Raw genomic sequence first — 23,322 nt, 5'->3', positions numbered from 1 at the left:
CGCGCTCACACACACGCGCGCGCGCTCACACACACGCGCGCGCGCGCTCACACACGCGCGCGCGCGCTCACACACGCGCGCGCGCGCGCTCACACACGCGCGCGCGCGCCACACACACGCGCGCGCGCTCACACACGCGCGGCGGCGCGCGCTCACACACACCGCGCGCGCGCTCACACACACGCGCGCGCGCGCTCACACACACGCGCGCGCGCGCTCACACACACGCGCGCGCGGCACACACGCGCGCGGCGCGCTCACACACACGCGCGCGCGCGCTCACACACACGCGCGCGCGCGCGCTCACACACACGCGCGCGCGCGCGCTCACACACACGCGCGCGCGCGCTCACACACACGCGCGCGCGCGCTCACACACACGCGCGCGCGCGCTCACACACGCGCGCGCGCGCTCACACACGCGCGCGCGCTCACACACGCGCGCGCGCTCACACGGCGCCGCCACGCGCGCGCGCGCTCACACGCGCGCGCGCTCACACACGCGCGCGCTCACACACGCGCGCGCTCACACACGCGCTCTCTCACACTGCGAACAGTACAATAAACTATGTTAATTGAACATAATGAAAATTAGAAATTGTAAATGTTAACGTGGCATATTGTGCATCCAGAGACAATAAGTAGAACATTTATTTGATTTCATTGTATTAATTTTGATAGTTGTATCAAAAATATTAACCCGTAGCTGCAGAATTTCTTTGTGCCCTAGGTAGTTATTGTACTTAAAGTTTATTCGTTTTTCTTCTTCCTTCGATAAACCAATATTTTTCTATTCATCTCCATCAGGATTCTCGTAAAATTCGCCAATTCCACTATGTTAACTGGCCAGACCACGATGTGCCGTCCTCGTTTGATTCAATATTGGACATGATAGGTTTAATGAGAGATTACCAATCCCATGAAGATGTTCCAATCTGTATACATTGCAGGTACACATAAAAACGTTTCGAATTTAGTTTTTTTTTTCAAACAAGTTTATGAATTGTGTTTTTTGTTCGAAAATTACTTTGTGGGATTCTCTACTATGTGTAAACTAAATGCATTTTGTTTTGTACCCTAAACATTTGTGAGTACTGACGCACACATGCTGTTTAATGCAAATAGGTTTGTGAATATATTTGTGATAGCAGTGTTTTCATGTTCACCCGAAGGGATCTTGACACTGAATAACAGATGTATGTTACCCAAATCAATGGTACTCACTTTATTGACCTCAGACGGATGAAAGGCTGAGTGGACCCACCGGGATTTGAACCTGTGACCATGAGGTCGAACACCGGCCCCTGCAGTGGATACATTAGTCCTCGGATCCACCAGACCTGGCTTTTGTCTTGGTATGAAGAGCATTTTGGTCTGCTGTTAAATCCCAAGAGTCTTAGTTAAGCTTCCAGTGTTTAGTCAGTCTATTTAACAAGCTATTGTTGGTACCCTTGTTCGATACTGAGGAGCTCATCAGCTTCAGCCCTGTCTAGCATAAACACTGCAGCTCTTGGTGATTTATAACAACATACGTAGAGTGGAACCTGGTGACATTGATCTGCTGTTATGCCCAGGAGGTCTTTTTTTAAAAATGTATGTCCATCTTGTTCATTTGGAAGGGCATTGTGGGAGCTTTTAGAGCGTTTTTCACCTTCTCTTCTTAGCAGACTCCATGTATGTGAGCCCCCAATTCCCCCGCTGACCTTCAGTGGACCATATCAGGTCTTTCTCATCTCTAGCCTTTAATTGGGATTCTGATCATTGTGTGTACCTCTTAGGGTACCTCCTCGTTATTTACCTAGACTTGCTGCTTAAAAAAGCAGCGCAATTGCCCTTAAATCCTATTTGTCTGATCAGGGTGTTTCCCCAATCCCCCCCCCACACAAACAAAACCAATTTCTTTTGTTTTTGAAATATATCCTAGACGCTGCACTATTAGTTCCAGCTGAAGCACACAATCCCTAAAGTCCTCCCAGGACAAGATTACTTCTAACTGCGGCCCGACCTTGGACTCCAGACTCTGCATCCTTTGTTCCGTGTTCCATCGTCAGATTCTTTTTTCAGTTTGTTACTTTTACTGAACTCTCCAGTGTCTTTTCCATAAAAGGGACCTTTCTGCTAGTAATTTTCTTTTTAACCTATTTTTTTGGGTTTTTGTACATTTGGTTTATGTTTGAACACTATGATCTGTCGTAGAACTCAAATAAAACTCCAACCCCTTGTCTCTTTGCCCGCTCCCCTCCCTAAGAGTGTTCAGAGTCTAGCTACTTTGGTTGTGTGTATGGCATTATTTGTGGAGCTAGGGTCTGTCACAAAGCCCAAGATTCTCGTCACATGCAAAGTAGTCTTCGAGAAAGTCCCATAAGAAAAAGAAAAGTAAGAAGTTGAAGTGATCTTCAACTTCGCCCCGTCCGCTGAAGTCATCCGACGAGGGAACATCATCATTCGATGCCTAGCCCAAGTTTGTGAGTTCTCTGAGACCATGTGCCTCAATTTCGGCAGCCCATTCTAGTTGGCGTGCCCCATGGGTTCGGAAGGAGCCCCCACTGGTTCTCCGCCAGCGATTCCATTCCCAGCTCCAGTCGGGCCCCTTGGATGAATCCAGACCTGCTCCGGTTGTACCACCTCCAACCTCTCCGGCGCCAGGGCCAATGGCGACACTCCTGGTGTCCTCCTATAGCGCCATCGCCATTCTCGTCTCTGACATGGTGCTGAAGAGGCGTCATCCGATGCTGGCTCCAGTGCCGCCTGGAGCCATGCCTTCCAGATCAATGTCTGAGCCATATTCCATTTGGGCTAGAACTGGGGAGGATTGGGAGTGGTATCTGGACCCTGAAGAATACCAGTCCCTAGACCTTAACTGTGAGAACGTGCCCGCTTTCTGCATGGTTGCCCCCACTTTTTGCTGAACTGCTGATGTACTTTGACTGTGTGCCCCGGGCTCCTGCCAATCAGGTACCCAGGGCCTATGTTCTTTCCCTAAAACTGCATTGAAGACCAAACCCAATTGGCACTCTTTGGCCACAGGTCAGTCCCTGGTAAATGGTACCACATGTACCCAGGACACTGTGACCAGGGAAGGCCTCTAAGGGCTGCAGCACTTATTGTGCAACCCTTAGAGCCCTTTACCTTTACACTCACACACTGCCTTTGCAGGCTGCGTGTTTTGGTGCAGAACAAAGTGAAGGGTCGACATGGCACACATCCCTGTGTGCCGTGCCTACAACTCACTGCCCTGGCAGGAATCAGTCACCCCTCTAGCTGGGTGCACTATACCAGTGGTGAGGATACAGGTGCAAGAGCCCTGTACCCCTACAGTGCCTAAGCCAAGTCCTAGACATTGTAAGTGCAGTAATGCCATTAAGAGTACATGGTGCTGGGAGTTTGTCATTACAAACTCTACAGTACCATAATGGCTTTACTGAAAACTGAGAAGTTTGGTTTCAAACTTCTCAGCACATTAAATCCACACTGATGCCAGTGTAGGATTTAATAAAACATGCACACAGAGGGTATCTTATATATGCCCCCTGAAAAATTACATACTAGTGTCCAGGCTGAAATGCTGCTCCCCAGCTGCCACTACCAGACATATTTTTGGACCCCTGGGTCGAGAGCCTGCTGCTCTCGGGGGTCTGAAACAAAGCACATCCTGGGAGGAGGTGCCAAGCCACCTCACCCAGGATAGGCAGGGTCCAGGAAGGGGAAGCTTCAAAGGCTTAATGCCTTTGTAAGCTTCCCCAGGCCTTTTGCTGCTTCCAGCAACTGGTCACCACTAGTTCTGACCCCCACTTTGGGCGGGAGAACCGAAGGGAAAACCTAGTGAGGAAGGGGAGTGTGCCCACCTCTGCAAACCCCACCCCTCAGGTGGGGGAGGCGAGGTGAAGCACAACTCTGTCCCCGCCATCTTGCAGATGGGGGGGGGGGAGGGGAGGGGAAACCCAGCCAACCAGAGTGAGGCATATGCCCCTCCTACTGGAGGGTGGCATAATAGGGGGTGTACCCACCCAAGGACGGGACCCATTGGTCCCAACCTTTTACTTTCCTGTAACACCCCTAAATCTAGTATTTAGGGGCACCCCGAAACTTGCCTCCGCAGACAAGCAACTTCAATAAGAAAAGAACAAGAAGGACCAAACAGCCGTGCTGAAGCTAAGAAGAGGATGAGGCCCACTGACTTGACCCCAGCCCTACCGGCCTGTCCCCACATCGATCCTGCGGAAGCAAAACTCAGGTATATCCTGCAGTCAGCAACCTCAAGAACCCCGAGGAACTGCCCCTCCTTCCAAAGAAAAGACTTTGTCTCCTGTAAACATCGGATTTGTTCACCCACAGACTCCAGCTTTGGCGAAATTGACGAGTCTGCACCACTCTGCACCCGTCGCCCACAGCCTGAGTTAGAGTGCCCAACACCACGAGGAGGTCTCCCCGGCGATCCTGACCCGAGATCGAGTGATCACTGACCTGCCTCAAGCCTCCAGCTGGTGCCTGCCACCTCAATCCAGAGGGTCCCCCCAACCGCGACCAGAAGCTGGTAAGAAGATCCAACCCCAAAAGACACCCTTGCACCCGACGCCCCATGGCCTTGGGTGGTCCAACCGACAGTGTCTAGCCAACCCCCAGCATCCCAACTTACCCCTCCAAGTGGTGGTCGCACCCAGAAGACCTTCATCCCCGAGCCTGCAGTGTGTTTGCAAACCAGAGAATCCTCATTGAAAGTACAGGGCACCCAATGACAAAACAGCACCCTACACCGGCCACCCTAGTGCTGCTGAGGGTGTACCTTTTGCGCTAACTTGAACCCCCATTTGCCGTGAGCTAAAGTCCAGGAGCTTTGCTCCCACAACCTTGTGGCCTGCTCGTAAACCGCCACCAACTGTAGGCCCCCTATCCCCCATTGGATAACACTGGGCCTCAGCACTCTGCACCCGGCCTCCCTAGTGCCACTGAGGGTGTAACAAGAGTGCATCCTTGACCCTGGGGGCACCCTTGTTCTAACCCCAGAAAACCAACTCCCACAACAAAGCACTTGCCTGTTAACCGATAACACTATTTCCTCTGATAGGATAACATTGACTATGTTCTATCAAAATGTTTCCAAGTGTGGAGTTGGAAAATCTATAAAAGTCAATATAACTGTGTACAAATAACCAAAATGCATTTACTTACCGGTTTACAGGAAATGTCCCAGTGCAGTATCCAGGCATACTACACTGTGTAAGAAAAGTAATCTGCAAAGTAATTTTCATAATATCCTATTGAAAAGTCATTACAAAGTACAGTATTTTAAGGTATTACAATTCCAGTAATTCTACTGTAACCAAACCAAAGTATATATACAACTGCAATTCAAACTGTATTGTTACTGCAAAGTTGAAATCACTTAACCTGAGCCAGGCTTGCTTGGTTCTAAGAAATAAATATAACTAAATAATATTTTTATACAAAGCAAATTGTTCTGAGTTCAGTCTTTGAGTGTGTGAAATCATTTGCTGATTGTGTGTGTACAACAAATGCTTAACACTACCCTCTGATAAAGCCTTACTTTTAGCCCACACTACCACAAATAGAGAGTAAGGTGCTATCTACGTTTACCTCTGCCTACCTTTGGGGTTCCACTGGACTCTGTAAAATTTTGAAAAAAGAGTGGACAAATGGTGCATTTTCAAGCAAATTTGAGAAAGCAGGAAGGTTAATAAAGCAATACGATTGAATTATTTATCATTTAAGCAATTGCCAAATGTTATGAGCTATAGAGGACAATCTTTGCCAGAAGCACCAAGGAATACCTTACACTTCTACTGTTGCTCGTGGCCAGCCTTATGTAAAAACTCCATAGGTATGAGTGAACCTACAGAAACATGATTCTACTGAGACATAGAACTTAAAAAAAAATATATATATATCTCACTGTGACCCCACGGCACAAAAAGATACCATGTCAGTGTGCAAGCTCCGCAAACGTGTACAGAAACGACCAGCAGTAAAATCATAGCAGAACATCATAAACAACGCACCGTGAATTCAAGTCACAGAATCAAATTCACACTGTGAAGTAACAGCACAGCATACCTGTAAAGACACATCTCTCTGCACCATCTGAGAAAAGCAAACGCGTGGGCAGCATAAATACACAAAAATATATACTGTTAGCAGAGGAAATCACAAATATGTAAAACTCTTCCTGTTTTTTGGTGCATGAAAACATGTACCTAAACATCTCATTTTCACATCTGCCCGAATGGAACAGACCTAGATATTTCTATGACTTTAGAAAAAAGCAAAACAGAGGCACAGACATTTGATCGGGCAACAACGTAAAAACACAGAGACAACTTGTTGTGACTTCAGAAAAACAGAGGCCACAAATAAAACTGAAGTTGCTGCAGTACATTAGCAAAAAAAAAAAGAAAAAAAAACATGGAGAACATCGTTATTTTCGGTCTGTAGTACACCGTTTGACACCCCGTCCACGGAAGGCAAAACTATGGAGTCCGCAGCTCACAGCAAGGAAGGCCGGTGCTTGAGGCGCCCCCTGTCAAAGTAGCAACCACGTCACACTTGCCTTTGGCAAAGTACATGGCTGTTGAAAGTCCCCCTCCAAGCGCTACCTGGTGATTGTGCCTGGGAGTGGAAACCCACAGGCCGTGGTGTAACCGGAAAAGCGCTCAACAGTAGTTGCACAGCCGGTGTTGTAAAACACTTAGCTTTGTTTGCACACGTACTGTAGGCCTCGTAAATCTGACAAAGGCGCATTAAAATAAATCCAATGAGGCGACTGGAAGCGGGCTCAAGGATGTGCGCAGCACTCATCGCCGGGCGAGGGGCGCAGCCAATATGAATTCCCCCTCATTTCTCCTGTCTCGGGCTCTATTGTAAACGGTTTTCAGTCACGAGCGCGCCACGCGCACCGACACCAGCCATAGCTCCCAATGAAGGGCGCGCAACTAGCAGCGCTTCTCCGCCAGGAGCTTTGTGCGCGCGGGCTTGATTTATGTCGCTGCCCCCAAAAGCTCTTTACGCCCAGAGTCTTCCCAAGCTCCATGCATGGCAGCAGAAAGCATTTCACAGTAAACAGGCCGAGTAAAACGTCGAACACTCAGACAAATGGAAAGTAGAAGAAAACCACACAGAAACAGGCCCTAACAACCAAAATACGACGGAAAGAAAATGTACGAGAAAAATCTAAATGTCTATCTGTGAATAATGGGTATTTAACGAGGTGCCGGTTCTCAGAATATCTGTTCTTAACCGGGTACAAAGCCTCATTTTTCACAATATTTACCCCGCAGATTGTCTACACAGGAGTCTCTCACACCGTGGGAAAACTAAAGCAGACTTTTAGGGACAGAGGGGCGGGCCATCTGCGCCTTGCACAACTAGGCATCAGTTGTGGGGGGTTTAATTGCAATGAATAAAACGTACCTTCCCTGTTCCCCGGGTCACGCACCCCCGCTGCCTGAGCTCCTGCTGCTCCTGGCCGGTCCCACTTTTCCACAGGTAGCCTCCTCCCCTAAGCAAATCGCAACGCTGCAATGGCAGCATTGTGATTGGCTAGGACGCCGTCCTTGCAGGCGTCTTAGGGGAGGCAGTTTTTTTCATGCACGCTGCGCAGCAGCCTACATGAAGAAAACGGAGAGTGCTATGACTGGTTTGGTCGGCCCTGGGGCCGACCAAACAGTCAGGGCCCATAAAATTGGGCTAGCCACTTCTCCCCGACCCGCCCACCCCCAACCAGGCAACTTCTGCTTTCTCGCAGTGCGGGAAGCAGAAACGTAAAATGGTATTTATACCATTTTACGTTTCTGCTTCTCGCAGTGCGAGAAAGCAGTAGGGCGATGCTCCAACGCCCACTTGGAGGAGCCACCCCTGCCTCAGTGGCTGTCAAGACTAACATCTTGCTGGAAATGACACCCCTCAGACGCGCTTCTCCCATTTAATGAAGCCCTCATGGACGTCCTCGTTGGGACTGGGCCCAAACCCTGCACAGGGGCTCCTGTGAACAGGATGTTTGGCCACTGCCACCGTCGCGTCCCAGGGACCCCAGTTTTCTCACTCAACACCTTACCTTGAAGATCTTGGTCGTCTAAGCTTCTACATCTCTTCAAAATCCTGACATATCCCTATCGCCTCACTAGATAGGAAATCCAAGAGACTCTATATCATAAGAATTTTTTTTTCTTCCACCAGCCTGGCACTGTGGTCTGTGAATATTGCGTGCCTTTTGGGCCTTTACTCCCATGCACTGTGGGATTCTGTTTTACAGGTGCTGACCACCGTCCAGGAGGAGGCCCAGGCCCTACTTTCCCAGGCTATTACAGACGTCGGAGATGGAGCCAAGTTCACGATCAGATGTAGTCTGGAAACTATTACTCTCTGGGTAGAACAGTTTCTTTGTCGATGGGCTTACTGTGCCACACCTGGCTGAGAACAACTGGCTTTTCCGGGGCTGTTCAAGCGCTGCTTATGGGCGTTGCCTTTACTGTCTCCTGTCTCTTTGGAGACCAGGCAAACTCAGTGCAGGAATGCTTTAAGGATAGCAGGGCTACGACCAGGTCCTTGGCCCTTTCCATGGCCCTTTGCCTACCCCAGTCCACCTTTTGTGGCTACTCCTAGCCATGCCTTTACCTGTCCAGCCACCACAGCACACAAGCTTCCCAGCCTCTGTGTGGCTCAGGACACTTTACCTCAGATCCTGTGTCGGCCAGCCAGAGGTCGGGCCGGTCCACCACCCCTGGCAGTCGCAGCAGTTTGCCGTCTTACCATCATGGACACTCAGCGGGAGGAAGGATTTGGCATCAACTGCCCCACTGGAGGTCAGTAACATCAGACTGCTGTGTGCATTAGATTGTCCGAATAGGCTACTCTTTCCCCTTCGTGACCTCCCCTTCACCCATGCCATATGCATTTGACAGGCTGATGAAGGACCATCTCTCCTTGCTCCTCCAGGAAGTGATGGCTGTCTTGGCCACGGGAGTCAAGAAGAGTGTGCCTATGCCAGAAGTAGGTTGTGGTGGTTGTTCCCGCTAGTTCATAGTGCCCAAGAAGAACGGAGAAGTTCAGAATGCTCACGCTTGCTCAAATCCTGTCTGCCCTGGACCTGGGAGACCGGATGGTACCATGTGGACTTAAAGGACGCATGCGTCCACATTCCCATCCTGCCTGGCCACAGGCCTTACCTACGATTCACGGTAGGCCATGAGCGCTTTCAGTTTGCCTTGCTCACTTTTGGCGTTACCAGCGCCCTATAGGTGTTCACAAAGGTGATGGCGGTGGCCTCCACTTATCTGTGGAGATCAGGGGTGCTAGTGTTCCTCTATCTTGATGTCTGGCTCTTGAATGCGGGCTCTCCCCAAGCTATCGCCGCCACCTCCAGACTACAGCGGACCTCCTGCACTCGCTGCAGTACTCTATCAATGTGCTGAAGTCACACCTGACTCCCTCTCAGACACTCGCTTTCATTGTAGCTGTTCTTGAGACAGTGCAGTTTCAGGCCTGTCCTCCTGCACGACGAGTCCAGGATATTAAGGCTGTGAAACCCATGTTTCAGCCTCTATCCTGGATTTAGGTGAGACTGACTCTGTGGCTGAATGATTTCATAGTGCTGTTTTTTCATGTCATTAATTGTGGAAATGCCAATAAGATCCAATGACCTAATTTTGGGGCCTCTATTAACCAGCGGGGGTCAATCTCCATGCCACAGTGGGGTTTATTATTTGATATGTTTATAGCAGGCCATATGTAACGGTGTGTTTGAGGCATGTGAGCTGTAGATCACATGCTTTGCATACTCTTTCCATCTAGTGTTTGGTCTGGATGTTTGCAAGTTGTTTTTCTTGGAAGAAGGCTTTCTAGTCACAAGGCAAGGTGACTCCTCCTTTTGGTGATCGTGCGCATGGGCATCGACTTCATTGTTTTTTTCCGCAATTGGGTTCGATCGTGAATTGCTGCGCTCCAGTTCGAACCATTCTTCGGGTTCCACTCTGTGCCCAATCCACTATACCCGCGTCGGGATTGTTTTGTATGTGTATCTCACTTCTCCGCGCATCGTGTCGGTTGAAGAAAAGTACAATTTTGATCGAAAGACTCGTGGAAGGCCTTTGGCCTAACCGCGTCAGTCCACCTCTCCGTCGATGGAACGGACTCCATTCAAATTCTGCCCTTGGTGCTATGCAAAATATCCACTCACCAACTCGCACCACGAACAAGTCTGTGACGCATGCAGAGCCTTTCGTTCCAAGAAAACTCTCTGCGATTGTTGGGCTCGACATCTTGAAATGCAGAGCTAGAACATCGAATACACGCTGGACATCTTCGGTGAAGGATCTGAGCCAGAAGAATTTGATGCACAAGGGGCCCAAGAGGTACAGGAAGAACAGTCCTTATTGATTCCTTAATCGGACTCTGAGATGGAAGAGGACTTATCACAGAGTCAAGCTCCTGTGAGTACCGAACACTATTGCCCCGAAATCCAACTCAAACTAATCAAAAGGCTTCGGGTCCACCTCTGCCTCCACCTCTGCCTCTGGGTCAAGGTCTACACCAAGACTGTTTCTGTCAACCCGCCTCCTGGCTTGGTATCGAAACCCATTGTCAAGCCATCCGGCTCGGCCAAAATCTGTCACCGAGCCGAAACCTTCCAGCTCAAAGTCAAAGACTGCTTCGGAGCCGAAACCCTCGACTCTGAAATTCAAAACTGCTTCAGAGCCCAAATCTTCTTTGCCGAAAGGTCATTCCATCCCGGCACTGAAGTAGTTGTTGCCGAAACCTGCTCCTTCGAAGCTGCAGAATCCGATTCTCGACTTACCACCATCCAAATTGGATCCTAAAAAAAATGAACTTTACATTAACCCTGAAACAGGACATCTTCTAACCAAACTGCCTCACAAAACGCTAACCTGAGTCAGAGGACATACAATATAACATTCCTTTAAAGAAGAATTTCGGTACTAACCCTTCTCCTCCTCCTCCTCCTTCCACCACGCTCCCCCACACCTTCACCACCTTCTCCAGTATTGGAACATTTACTTATCACACTACACAATTCTCCATCCTTACAGACTGATGGTGATGGAAATATTCAGTTACCTGTAGATCCCTGGAAAGACTACACTATTGATCCACCTACAGATAATGACCCAGACCTTTACCCTGCAAAGCCTTCCCCTCCTGACGACAATGTAGGTTGTTTAGAGTTGCTTGCTAGAGCTGCTCAATATCACGGTGTACAACTACACAAAGAATCACTAGGAGAAGATTTCTTGTTTGAAACCTTGAGTAGTACACACAGATCTAGTCAGACTCTCCCTATGCTCAAAGGCATGAGGAGACATTCCGATGACATCTTCAGAGACCCGGTTCGTGCTCTCATTCTGACTCCCAGAGTAGCTAAAAAGTATAAACCTGCTCCCTCTGATCCAGACTTCATTAAGGGTAGTTACCTCTAGACTCACTTGTTGTCCCTAATGCCTGTAAATGGGCTAATTCACAAACCTCTGGGGATGCCCCCCTCCCTCTGGACAAGGAGTCAAAATTATTAGCTGCACAGGCGGCAAATTATTGACGCATTGGCAATACCCAGGCCCTCTTAGCCAGGTATGATGGAGCGCACTGGGACGGAATGGAGCAATTGCTCCAATATCTCCCAGATGAGCACAAAGCTAAAACGCAGGATTAAGTATAAGAAGGAAACCTAATCTTTAATTCCTCTATTAGATGTGCTTTAGATGTTGCTGACACTGCAGCTCGAAAGATTACCACTAGTGTGTTACTCAGGAGACCTGCCTGGTTAAGAATTTGCGGTTTCAAATCTGAAGTCCAGCAATTCATCTTAAACACTCAGTTTGATAAACAGCCTCTTTTCAGGCCTGAAGTTGATCAGGCTTTAGAGAAAATTAAAAAAGACACTGAGGTAGCCAAGTCTATGGGAGCTCTACAGACTGGGGCTCCTTTCATCGTGGGCTGTCTTAAGACAACATCCTCAGACACCAATGTTTCATCCTATAAAGGCAACAATCAACCTTCCTCCACAAGAAGTTTCTTTAAAGGAGGATATAGAGGAAACTACTGCAAGGGTAGAGGAAACTGTTTCACACCCCGTAACTCCTCTTCCTCTGACAAACAGTGACTTACCCACTCCCTCCCCCCCCCCCCCCCCCCCGCCCATTTCACACCTGTCTGGGGACCACTTCTACAATTTCTCCCCATTTGGCATTCTTTAAAAGACAAATGGGTGTCGGGAATTATCCAACATGGTTATTGCCTGGAGCTTATCACTAATCCTCCAAACATTACACCTCGTTCTCACAAACGGTCACCAGAACGTTTGCACCTCCTCAAACAGGAAGCCCAGTCTCTCTTGCTAAAAGGAGCCATAGAGCCAGTACTATTACAATATCAAGGGTCAGGCGTTTACTCCCTGTATTTTCTAATTCCCAAAAAGGACGGCTCATTGAGACGTATTCTGGACCTCCGAGAACTGAAACACTACATTTTTTTTTTTTGCAAAAACAATTTTTATTGCATTCCTCAACTACAATTGCAATCCGCAATCTCCATCATATCAGTAGTCGTCTCCCGCAGGTAGAAACCATTGCATAGTACAGCGTAGACCACTTTCAGCTACCAATGCACTGTCCCCCAACACTCCCCTAAGCAAATGCACCCTCCCCCCACCCACATGTCAGTGTGCCATAACATCAGGTACCGGGATAAGTCTTTCGTATAAGTAGCCGTGTTAGTGGCCGCGGGCTACTCCCTAGAACTGAAACACTACATACTGTCACATTTCCACATGGTGACACTTCAACAAGTACTACCACTTCTACAACAGGACAACTTTGTCTACTCTAGACCTAAAGGATGCATATTTCCACATTCCAATTCATCACGCTCATCGCAAATATCTCAGATTTGTGATAGCCGGCCAATAAAGTACTACCGTTTGAAGTCACCACTGCTCCCAGAGTATTTAACAAATGCCTTGCAGTAGTCGCAGCTCATCTGAGAAGACAGCATACCCATGTCTTCCCCCTATCTGGAGCACTGGCTCATCAAAGCCAGCCCGTACCATTAGTGTCTCCAACACATTCAAGCCACAATTCACTTACTACACCAACTAGGGTTTACAGTGAATGCGCTGAAGTCCCATTTGCAGCCTTCAAACGCACAGACTTATTTGGGAGCCACCATAGACACTCAAAAAGCTCTAGCATCTCACAATGCAGCCAGAATTCCCAGTATTCAGTCTATTCTCGCTCAGTTTTAGGCCAACCACTCATTACCAGCCAGTCTTCATACAACTGCTGGGAATGATGGCATCTTGCATCTTAATTGTACCCCATGCAAGGCTTCACATGCGTCTCCTTCAAGAATTCTTAGCAAGTCAGTGGAACCAGTCGCACTGTCGATTAACCGACCTAGTGTTGGTAGATGGCTGCACCCATCGCTCTACAGTGGTGGAACCCACAACATTTATCCAAAAGCGGCCCTTCATCGACCGGTTGCGGTGCTCACTTACACAATCCAAGGATTGGGGAGTCTAAACCACAAAAGTCTCCGTATATTCACCTAGAGCTACTAGCAGTGTTTCTAGCGCTCAAAGCCTTTTAAACTCACCTCGTAGGCAAAGCTGTCCTAGTCCGCATGGACAACATGGCAGCTATGTACTATATACAAAAACATAAGGGGGCCACACACTCAAACTGTCATGCCTAGCACAAGCCATTTGGAAATGGGCTATACACCACAAGATTTATCTCCTGGCAGAACACCTTCCAGGAGTAAACAATCAGATTGCAGACCTTCTCAGCAGACAGAAGCAGCAAATCCACGAGTGGGAACTTCATCCTCAGGTTCTCCTCCCCTACTTTCAGGAATGGGGATTTCCTCAGACCTGTTTGTCACAGCAGAAAATGCAAAATGCCCAAGCTTCTCCTCCAGGTTCCCACACCCGCTCTCCAAAGGCAGTGCCCTATGGAGGAACTGCTCCGGGATATTTGCCTACGCTTTTCCCCTTCTCCCACTCATTCCATTGGTAGTTCGGAAGCTCAGGCAAGCATCCCTCACACTAATTCTCATAGCTCCAACATGGGCACGTCAACCTTGGTTCACAACCCTGTTGGAACTGTCAATAGTTCCACACCAAAAGCTGCATCTCACCTCCATTCTCCTCACTCAGAGCCATGGAGAAATTGGGCATCCATATCGCAAAGAACTCAACCTGGTGATCTGACTCCTGAAGTCATAGAGTTTGGTTATTTACACTTTCCACCAGACTGTATGAATATCCTAAAAGAGGCTAGAAAGCCTACTACTGGGGCATGTAATGCAGCAAAATGGAAGTGATTGTAACAATATCAATCCTCTTGATGATTCTGTACAGAACATCATCTGTTATCTGTTACATTTACATCAATCTGGACTAGCCTACACATCCATTCGCTTACATCTAGCAGCAGTAGCTGCATACTTACAAAACAGACGACACATATATCTTCCAAGTACCAGTGATTAAAGCCTTTCTAGAAGGGTTAAAAAGAGTGATAACACCAAGAGTCCCACCTGCACCAATGTGGAACCTAAACATAGTACTTAAAAGGCTAATGGGGTCCACCATTCGATCCAATGCATAGGTGCCAATTACAATTCCTCTCATGGAAGGTTGCTTTCCTCATTGCAATAACTTCACTGAGAAGAATTGGTGAACTCCAGGCATTAACTATACTAGAGCCTTTCTTTCAGCTTCATAGAGACAAAGTGCTACTTTGCACCAATCCTAAATTCCTCTCTAAAGTAGTTTCTGCCTTTCATATCAATCGGTTGAGTTACCCGTGTACTTTCCTCAACCTGATTTTGTAGCAGAACGAGCTCTACACACCCTTGATGTTAGAAGACCTCTACTAGATTACATTGAAAGAACAAAACAATTTCGCAAAACAAAGCAACTCTTTGTTGCTTTTTGTTGGAAACCGGGCAACCGGGTTAGCAGTCACCAGGTTCCCAGCACAGTGGTAGCTTGGCTCGAGCGGTCAGGGGTCAGGCACCGTGTTAAGCGTACGTCATACCCACACAATAACCATGCGTTCATCCGTTCCAAAAACGACACTACACCGTAAAAATAATGCAAGTCAAGTTGAAAATATATATGTCTTTATCTTATTTTCTCTTAGTTGCAGGTTTCATTACATAAATACAAGACAATAAGATTTTCCTTAAAAGAGCAGGTCAAATAAATAATACTACATTGGGATTTCAATAAATAGGTTCAGGACCTCATTAAGCATAGAATAAATAGATGTGCAATAAATACAGATGGCAAATAAATACAGTCAGACAAATTACTGCAGGATTAAATTAGTGGATGACAATAAATAAAGCACCTCCAATAAATAAGGTAAACCAATCAATGACCGTTACAGTTCAAAACATTTTCATGAGGTCACTTGGTCTTACTTTGCCCATACCCAACTTCAGGACACTTGGATGGCATGGGGGTGCCCCACCTAGATTGGTCAAGGCTGGGGCCTAAGCTGAGGCAGAACAAGGGTAACCTAAAGATCTGGCCCTCCAAACTACACAGCCCCTCACAGATGTCACTGCACCAGTCTTAGTTCACCCCTGGCACTCCCAGGCTGGTTCGAACACCCCTCTAGCCCCTAGAATGGTCTTTTAGGGCTCCACGGGGCCTTAAACACCCCCTCTACCACTTACTGCCCTTTTCACGATGATCGGCTCCGCTCGGCACCGTGTCGACGCCGTGAGGCGGCTCCGGATCGATGTCGCTGGGCGGTCTCTGCTCGATGTCGCTGGGCGGTCTCTGCTCGATGTCGCTGGGCGGCCTCTGCTCGATGTCGCTGGGCGGCCTCGGCTCGATGTCGCTGGGCGGCCTCGTCTCGATGTCGCCGGACGGCCTCGTCTCGATGTCGCCTTCCGGCGTCGCAGGGACTCGGACTCCCCACTTCCTGGTGTCTCCGGAGTGCGATCTCCACTCCCGACCTCCGGCGCGCTTCACCTCAGTTTCCGGCGACTCCGGTGGGCGGACTTCACTCCCCCGTCGACGCCTCACCTCGACCTCAGGTGACTCCCGACTCGACCTCCGGCGCCTCTCCACGACCTCCGTCGGCGCCCTCACTCGACCTCGGGTTACTCCTTACTCGACCTCCGGTGACTCTCTACGACCTCCGTCGGCGCCCTCACTCGACCTCTGGCGGCTCCGGGTACGACGTCTGCTTTCTGTCAGCGCCGCTTCTCTACCTCCGGCCCCAGGTCTCCAGGCTTCTCGACGTCCGGACTCCAGGAGGACACTGCTGAACAGGTCAGGAGCTTGCTGTTCTTCTTCTTTAAGGCCTGTTCCAAAGATTCAGTCCTTTAAGATGGTTTTTCTGGACTTGGTCCCACACAGGGCTCTAGGCTGGGCTTGGTCAGTAGGGACTAGCATCAAGGGTGGGTTTCTGGACCCCACTCCAAGCACTGGTTTCCACCCCTGCTGCCTTACTCCGACCTCCTTCTAACTCTGTCCTCTCTCTTCTCCAGTCAGTTGCCAACTGCCACACTGAGATGGCCTCCCAACATTCTAAACTGCCTCCCTCTGTCACAGGGTTCTAGAATGTTCTGGAAACCTCCAGTGGGTTCTGGTGATGTCACAGGTGACAATGGATGGCCACCATTTTGTGTCTCAGGCCCTCAGACAGAAGTTCCAGGGGTAGGGAAAATGGCTCCCTGACCCTGCATCAACACTAAAAAGTCTGGTGGTTCCCAAAAAGGAAAAATTATAACCGGGTTTGAGGCAAAAGTGGGACAAAATAAATAATGATGAGGAGGGACCACCCAAAGGGCTGACAGGTCTAACACTTTTTCTCTACCACATAAGGCAATCTCATATCTAAATCAGGCATTGCACGATGGATTGTAAAATGTATCCAGACATGTTATCAGAATGCAAAAAGAGCTTTGTTAATACCCCCTAGAGCGCATTCCACTCGCAAAATATGGGCTACTATGGCCTTCTTAGGTAATATTCCCCTAGCTGGCATCTGTAAGGCAGCAACATGGTCTACACCGCACACATTCACCAAGCACTATTGTGTAGATGTGTTGGTGAGGCAACAAGCTAATGTAGGCCAAGCAGTACTTAAAACACTGTTTCAGACAACTACAGGTTAGCCACTGCTTTGGGAGTTAACTGCTGTATAGTCTATGCAAAGCATGTGATCTGCAGCTCACATGCTTCGAACGGATGTTACTTACCCAGTAAGCATCTGTCCTTGGCATGTAGAGCTGTAGATTCACATGCTCTCACCCGCCTCCCCGGTCTCCTGTAGTTGTTGCAGTTTCTCATTTTACATACATACGCATGGACATCTCTATTCTACCTTTACTAACTCCATTCTAACCCTCTGTGGGAAACCAATCGAATAATGGAGTTGATGCCCATGTGCACTAGCCCCGAAAGGAGGAGTCACCTTGCCTCGTGACTATAAAGACTTCTTCGAAGAAAAAGAACTTGAAAACATCTGGACCAAACTCTAGAGTAGCAATGCATGGCAATCTACAGCTCTACATGCCAAGAACAGATGTTTACTGGGTAAGTAACATTATCCTTTCCGCCAAGCCATTAGTACTATTGTGATGACTTCAGGGATATGCTTAGGAATCTTGGCTCGGTAGAGGTAGTAGTCCTGGATTGGTGTCCGGAAAGTACTGTAGTTCCAGTGTGTATGTCGGATCGTCCCTATCCCCATACATCCAGTCGGTAATTAATGTAAGGTGGGTGGCCCTATTAAATTGGGACATCCGCCGCACCTAATCCTCAGTCATATATGACCAGCATACATTTAGCCCAGGCTATCCTTGTTAGTTTACCAAGCTACAGAAAGTTTCGTAGGGTGGCTTTCGCTTTGTTTAAAAAAAAATTTAAAAAAAGATTGTGGGATGTTATAAGGGACGTTTTGTAGCGCATACAAGAATTTGGAAAGTGCAATCATTTTAAAAAGGGCAATATCAATAAATTACAAGGGGAGCAGTTCATATTTACGGATATTACGTTTCACTTGTGTCAGCAAGGGAGAAATGTTTATGTTCCATGCCTGGTAAGAACGTATTTTGATATGTATCCCTAAGCTAATTTTGTGTAGCTGGACCTGGGGTTCCAAGCTCATCAGAAAGGTCTAAACAAATTATGAACACTACAGCCATTTGAAATAACTCTCTTTGATATTCGTAGTGCAGGATGTGGAAGGACAGGAGCCATCTGTGCAATAGATTACACCTGGAACTTGCTGAAAGCTGGGGTAAGAAACTTTTCTGACAGCAGTGTATTATAGATGAATTTTATGTCAAGCAAAATGAAACTTTAAAAGTTACCATATATAGGACTGTTCCTTGTGCAGTAAGTAGCTTTGTTTGATGTGTACTTTTGATGAACTGTTTATTTGCACAAGCGTATCAAAATAAAAAGTACGTAGTCGGTTTAGACTGACGATGTTTTTGATCTCTTGTGCACTAAATCCTTAGATACTCAAATAATTCAGTTTGCAATAATAGTAGTATTTCGTAGGCTGTGATTTGAAAGTCAGTGAACTAAGTTGCTTGAAGCCTAATGCAGTTTAATTCTCAAACATTTTATCTACTGAGACCAGACGTGGTTGAAACAAATGGCTGTCTTGATCCTCATTGTTTTTTTGTCATTAGTAAATGTTTGAAGATTAATAAAATATGTAAGAACTAAATATATTAGCTTGCTCATTCTCCTCTGAATACTTAAATGGTGATAGCTGAAGGGTGGGCAGAGCTCAAGTGAAGCTGAGGCTGCTACTTTGGCAGTTTGCACTGCACAAAGACTTGCGCTTTAGGGAGCAATAGAGCTCTTGTTGTGCTGTTGAAGCCATGCCATGCTATGGTGTGGATACATAAAGGCCAAGTGTACCAGATGCCTTACCAAACAACCCTCCATGGCTAAGGGTTATCCACTGTATTCATGGCAGCTTGAGGTGAGAATGGTGTTCACTTCCCCACCCGCACCTTTGGATAAGTGAGAGGAGTCCAGTCTCTACTGGAGTATGCAAACTTGTATGAGAACTTCCAGAAGTAACCTATTGGTGCTGGAAAGCGTGCAGTGGCATGACTCATCTTGGAGAGATAGGAAGGAACACCTCGATATGCTGTGGGATACTGCTCAGGGCAAGTTGGACAAACAAAAGAGGGGACTGTTAACTTATTTAGCCTTTGTCAACTTATTTAGCCTTTTTTCACCTGGCAGCCCAAGTAAAACTCTTAATTTGATTATTATTCAAGTAGAGTATTCATAACTCTCTTTATGGCTCAGATTTCCCTGATGCAGGCATTGTTTAAGGTCCTGGTGAATGGGTTATTCAAAAGTGTGTGAAGCAAAGAGACAAGATGGGATTACCACATCTTAGATACTTGTCAGTACATTTAAATTATTACGCGATTGAACCTTTATTCCTAAATCCATTTTCCAGCAATTCTTAGCCTTTGATTCTGAAAGTCTCCCTTCAGGTGCTCAGCAGTTGTGGCAATGTCAGCGCTTGAATCCAAGCAAGGCCAAATAAGTGTTGTCTTGCATATCTTTTGAGTGATTTAGTCCCACTGTCCTCATAAGCCTTTTTAAAAGTGAATTCAAATTGTAATGCTGTTTTTTTCCATTATCCCCTTTAGCCTTTCCCCACAAACCATTTAACATCAAAGTAAGATGTGCCCTCCTTACTTGCTAGGCCTGATGAGTCAGACCTATTCTGCCCGAATTTAACGTAACAGTCTAGCCTGTGCCAGTGTATGTATAGTCTTATGCACCTTTAATGTACTGAATGAAAATTTGCATGCTGAGATTAAGGTTCAAAGTTCATTTTGATAGACTCAAGTTTATTCAGACTACGTGCATTCCACCAGTTAAATTGATGCAATAGCCATACTTAGCAAATGCACCCTCTACTTTGATTTGATGAGGTGAAAAAAAGCTCACACCCAGTTATAGATTTTCAACTTTTGCTTTGTTACGAAGTCATTTTGCCAGCAGCTCTATTTCCTTTCTTATTACTTGGCATGTACTACTAAATAATGTAAAGACTGGAGAGTTGTGAAAGGGTTTGTCGAACACTATGGCAGTCCTGTTAATACTGGAAAATATTTCAGGTGTCTGCCAAGTTCCCTATCTTGTGTATGTAATTCGCTGGTCAGTCACTGCTGCTTTCCACAAATTCATGAGTGGAAACAATAAGTTCGAGGCATATGAGCTGCAGATTGTTCACTTAGCATAGATCGCCATCTGGTGTTGGGCCCGGATGTTTGCAGTTTGTTTTTGTTCTTTGGACAGTCTTTGAAAGTCACGAGTTCGGTGACTCCTCCTTCGGTCCGTACTGCGCATGGGCTTCGGCTCCATCCTCAGATTGTTTTTTTCCGCCATCGGGCTCGGATGTGATACTTCGTGCTCCGGCTTCGAACTTCTACGGTTCCAGCCTCGACGGAAAATCCTCGTTCTTCGAGTTTTCTTCATCCAATCTTCATCTCTCGAAGCGGCACTTTTCTCCATCCCGTACATCAGCACCGGCCTTCGGGCCCTCCTCGACTCCGGTCCCGGCCGATGGAAAGGACTCCGTTCAAAAAGTGCTCAAAATGTGGGTCTAAATTTCCCCACACCGACCTCCATCAGGTGTGTAACCTTTGCCTCTCCCCAGAACACGAGGCTAGAGACTGCCCCGCCTGCAAGTCTTTTCGATCTAAAAAGACCATCCGGGATCGAAGAGCTCGACGCACCATGGCGCACTCCTCGACCGCGGCTCCACTGGACATCTTCGGAGACGACGCCGAAGCTTCGGGGCAACTACACACCCAGCAGGAGGACGACGTCGTCAGCGCTTCCGAGGCCAACGACTCCGACGTGGAGGACATCACACCGGCGCAGCGGGTCGTGAGTACTGTACCCCCTCCCACCCCCGCGCCCAAAACCAAAGAGACTCAGGTTACACCCTCGCCTGCAGGCCTGGGCAAAACCAAGCACACAGCTTCTATCACCCCACCTTCGGGCCCGGTGTCGAAGCCTCAGAAGTCTCACGGCAGCTCGGGCTCGAGCCAGCTGACGCCTAGTGCCGAAAAACACCATTCGGCACCGAAGAAAGTGATACCCAGCTCGACTCCGAAGCCACCGGTGCCGAAGCCTGGACTCTCGGTGCCGACCAAACACAAATCGGTCGGCACCGACGCTCCGGCGCCGAAAACTCCTTAGACGCCGAAAAAACCGGAGGCTCCAAAAAAGCATGGCGCACAGAAACCATCGAAGCCCTCGGCTCCGAAACCATCGGCGCCAGCGGACGATTCGGCGCCACTGGCTCTGTTTACACCAGACCCTTTGCAAAAGACTCTATCTAAAGATCCAAAGACTGGGCTATTGACTTTAATTATCAAGAAAAGACGCCTTGACACTCCGGCTCCTCCTCCACCACCCAAACGGAAGGACTCTGCTACCTCTCCCCTCAGAGTGCCCTCCCCACTACCTCCTCCTCTGCCTCCTCCACCTCCTCCACCCCCTCCCCCTCCCAGGTCTCCGCCACCTTCACCTCATCACTCCCCAACCCCGTCCCCAGATCCGGATGACGGGGATCCGGATTATGACCCGGCGGACGCCCCAATGGACCCCACTCCACCGGGGACCCCAGACCCATGGGAAGACTACCACAACCCTGACATACCTGATATGCCTCAGGACGACCTATACCCATCCAGGCCGTCTCCTCCAGAGGACTCCTTAGGGTTTCATCACTTAGTGCAGAGAGCAGCACACTACCATGGGGTGGACATGCACAGCGAACCAGTGGAAGACGACTTCCTACTGGACACATTTGACATTCAGGACAAACCCACGTCTATCTTGCCCATGCTTAAAGGTGTCACCAAGCATGCTGCAGAGGTGTTCAGAGACCCTGTCAGGGCCAGGGTACTGAACCCTAGAATAGAAAAAAAGTACAAGGCGGCACCCACAGACCCTGCATACATTAAGGGCCCTGCTCCCTTAGATTCCCTAGTTGTCTCCACAGCTAGAAAGCGGGCTAACTCCCAGTCCTCAGGAGAAGCCCCACCGCCAGACAAGGAATCGAAACTTTTAGACGCGTCTGGCAAACGCACCGCCTCCCAAGCTGCAAACATGTGGCGCATTGCAAATACACAAGCACTACTTGCGCGCTATGACAGAGCACACTACGACGAACTTGAGGCTCTTATGCAGCACCTCCCCGAAAAACACAAGCGCAAGGCTCATGACCTGATACAGGAGGGTAAACTAATTACAAACACCTCCATTAAGTGTGCCCTCGATGCAGCCGACACTGCTTCTAGAGCCATAAATACCAGTGTCCTGCTTCGTCGTCCTGCCTGGCTCAGGATCTCAGGGTTCAAGCCTGAAGTCCAGGCGTCCATACTAAATCACCCTTTTGACCAACAAACTCTCTTTGGGCCAAAGGTGGATGAAGCGTTGGAAAAGATGAAAAAGGACACAGACACAGCAAAGTCTATGGGGGCACTCTAAACACAGGCCCCTAAACGTTCCTTTCGACGCTCATCCTTACGTAGCACAGGCAGAGGCTTCTCCACCGATAGCGCCTCTACCTCCTACAAGTCCCCTCCTCAAAATACCTTTTCAAAGGGCAACCAAAGGGGTGGTTACAGAGGCAACAACAATAAGGGCAGGGGCAAAACTAACACCACCCGTTCCGCAACCCCGCCCGCACAATGACTTCCCTTCCCTCCCCCCAGACCATCCCACTCCGGTCGGGGGCAGACTACAACAATTTATCCACGCATGGGAATCCATAACATCGGACAAATGGGTGAACCAAATTATTCGGTCAGGGTACTGTCTCGAGCTAACAGCTACCCCACCCAATATCCCACCACGACACCGTCCAATGTCTCAAGAACATTCCACACTGCTCAAACAGGAGGTGCTCTCCCTCCTCCAAAAACACGCTATAGAGCAGGTCCCCGTCAATCAGAAAAATCTAGGGGTCTACTCCCTGTATTTCCTTATACCAAAGAAAGACTGGACCCTGAGACCCATTCTGGACCTCCGGCCTCTAAATGCCTACATACATTCAGACCATTTCCACATGGTCACCCTACAACAAGTCCTCCCGCTCCTCTGTCAGGGAGACTTTCTCACTACCTTGGATCTGAAAGACGCATACTTTCACATTCCAATACACCCTTCTCACAGGAAGTACCTCAGGTTTGTGGTAGACGGTCAGCATTACCAATTCACGGTTCTCCCCTTCGGGGCCACCACCGCACCACGGGTGTTTACCAAATGCCTAG

At 48.3% G+C, this 23,322-nt stretch overlaps 1 protein-coding gene across 6 annotated transcripts in view; it reads left to right on the top strand.

Annotated features, from left to right (window-relative positions):
* PTPN12 (protein tyrosine phosphatase non-receptor type 12) overlaps positions 1-23,322 on the top strand; it is a 425,418-nt gene that overhangs the window by 234,470 nt on the left and 167,626 nt on the right. For all 6 annotated transcript variants that reach the window (XM_085654008.1, XM_085654006.1, XM_085654012.1 and 3 more), the window contains 2 exons: positions 808-950; positions 18,224-18,290. In XM_085654008.1, coding sequence (XP_085510134.1) covers positions 808-950; positions 18,224-18,290 — 210 coding nt within the window. The remainder of the gene's footprint in view (positions 1-807; positions 951-18,223; positions 18,291-23,322) is intronic.

This window comes from Triturus cristatus, chromosome 4_1, assembly GCF_964204655.1.
Source record: "Triturus cristatus chromosome 4_1, aTriCri1.1, whole genome shotgun sequence".
Taxonomy (NCBI): Eukaryota; Metazoa; Chordata; class Amphibia; order Caudata; family Salamandridae; genus Triturus; species Triturus cristatus.
This window is presented reverse-complemented; position numbering and strand designations above follow the sequence as displayed.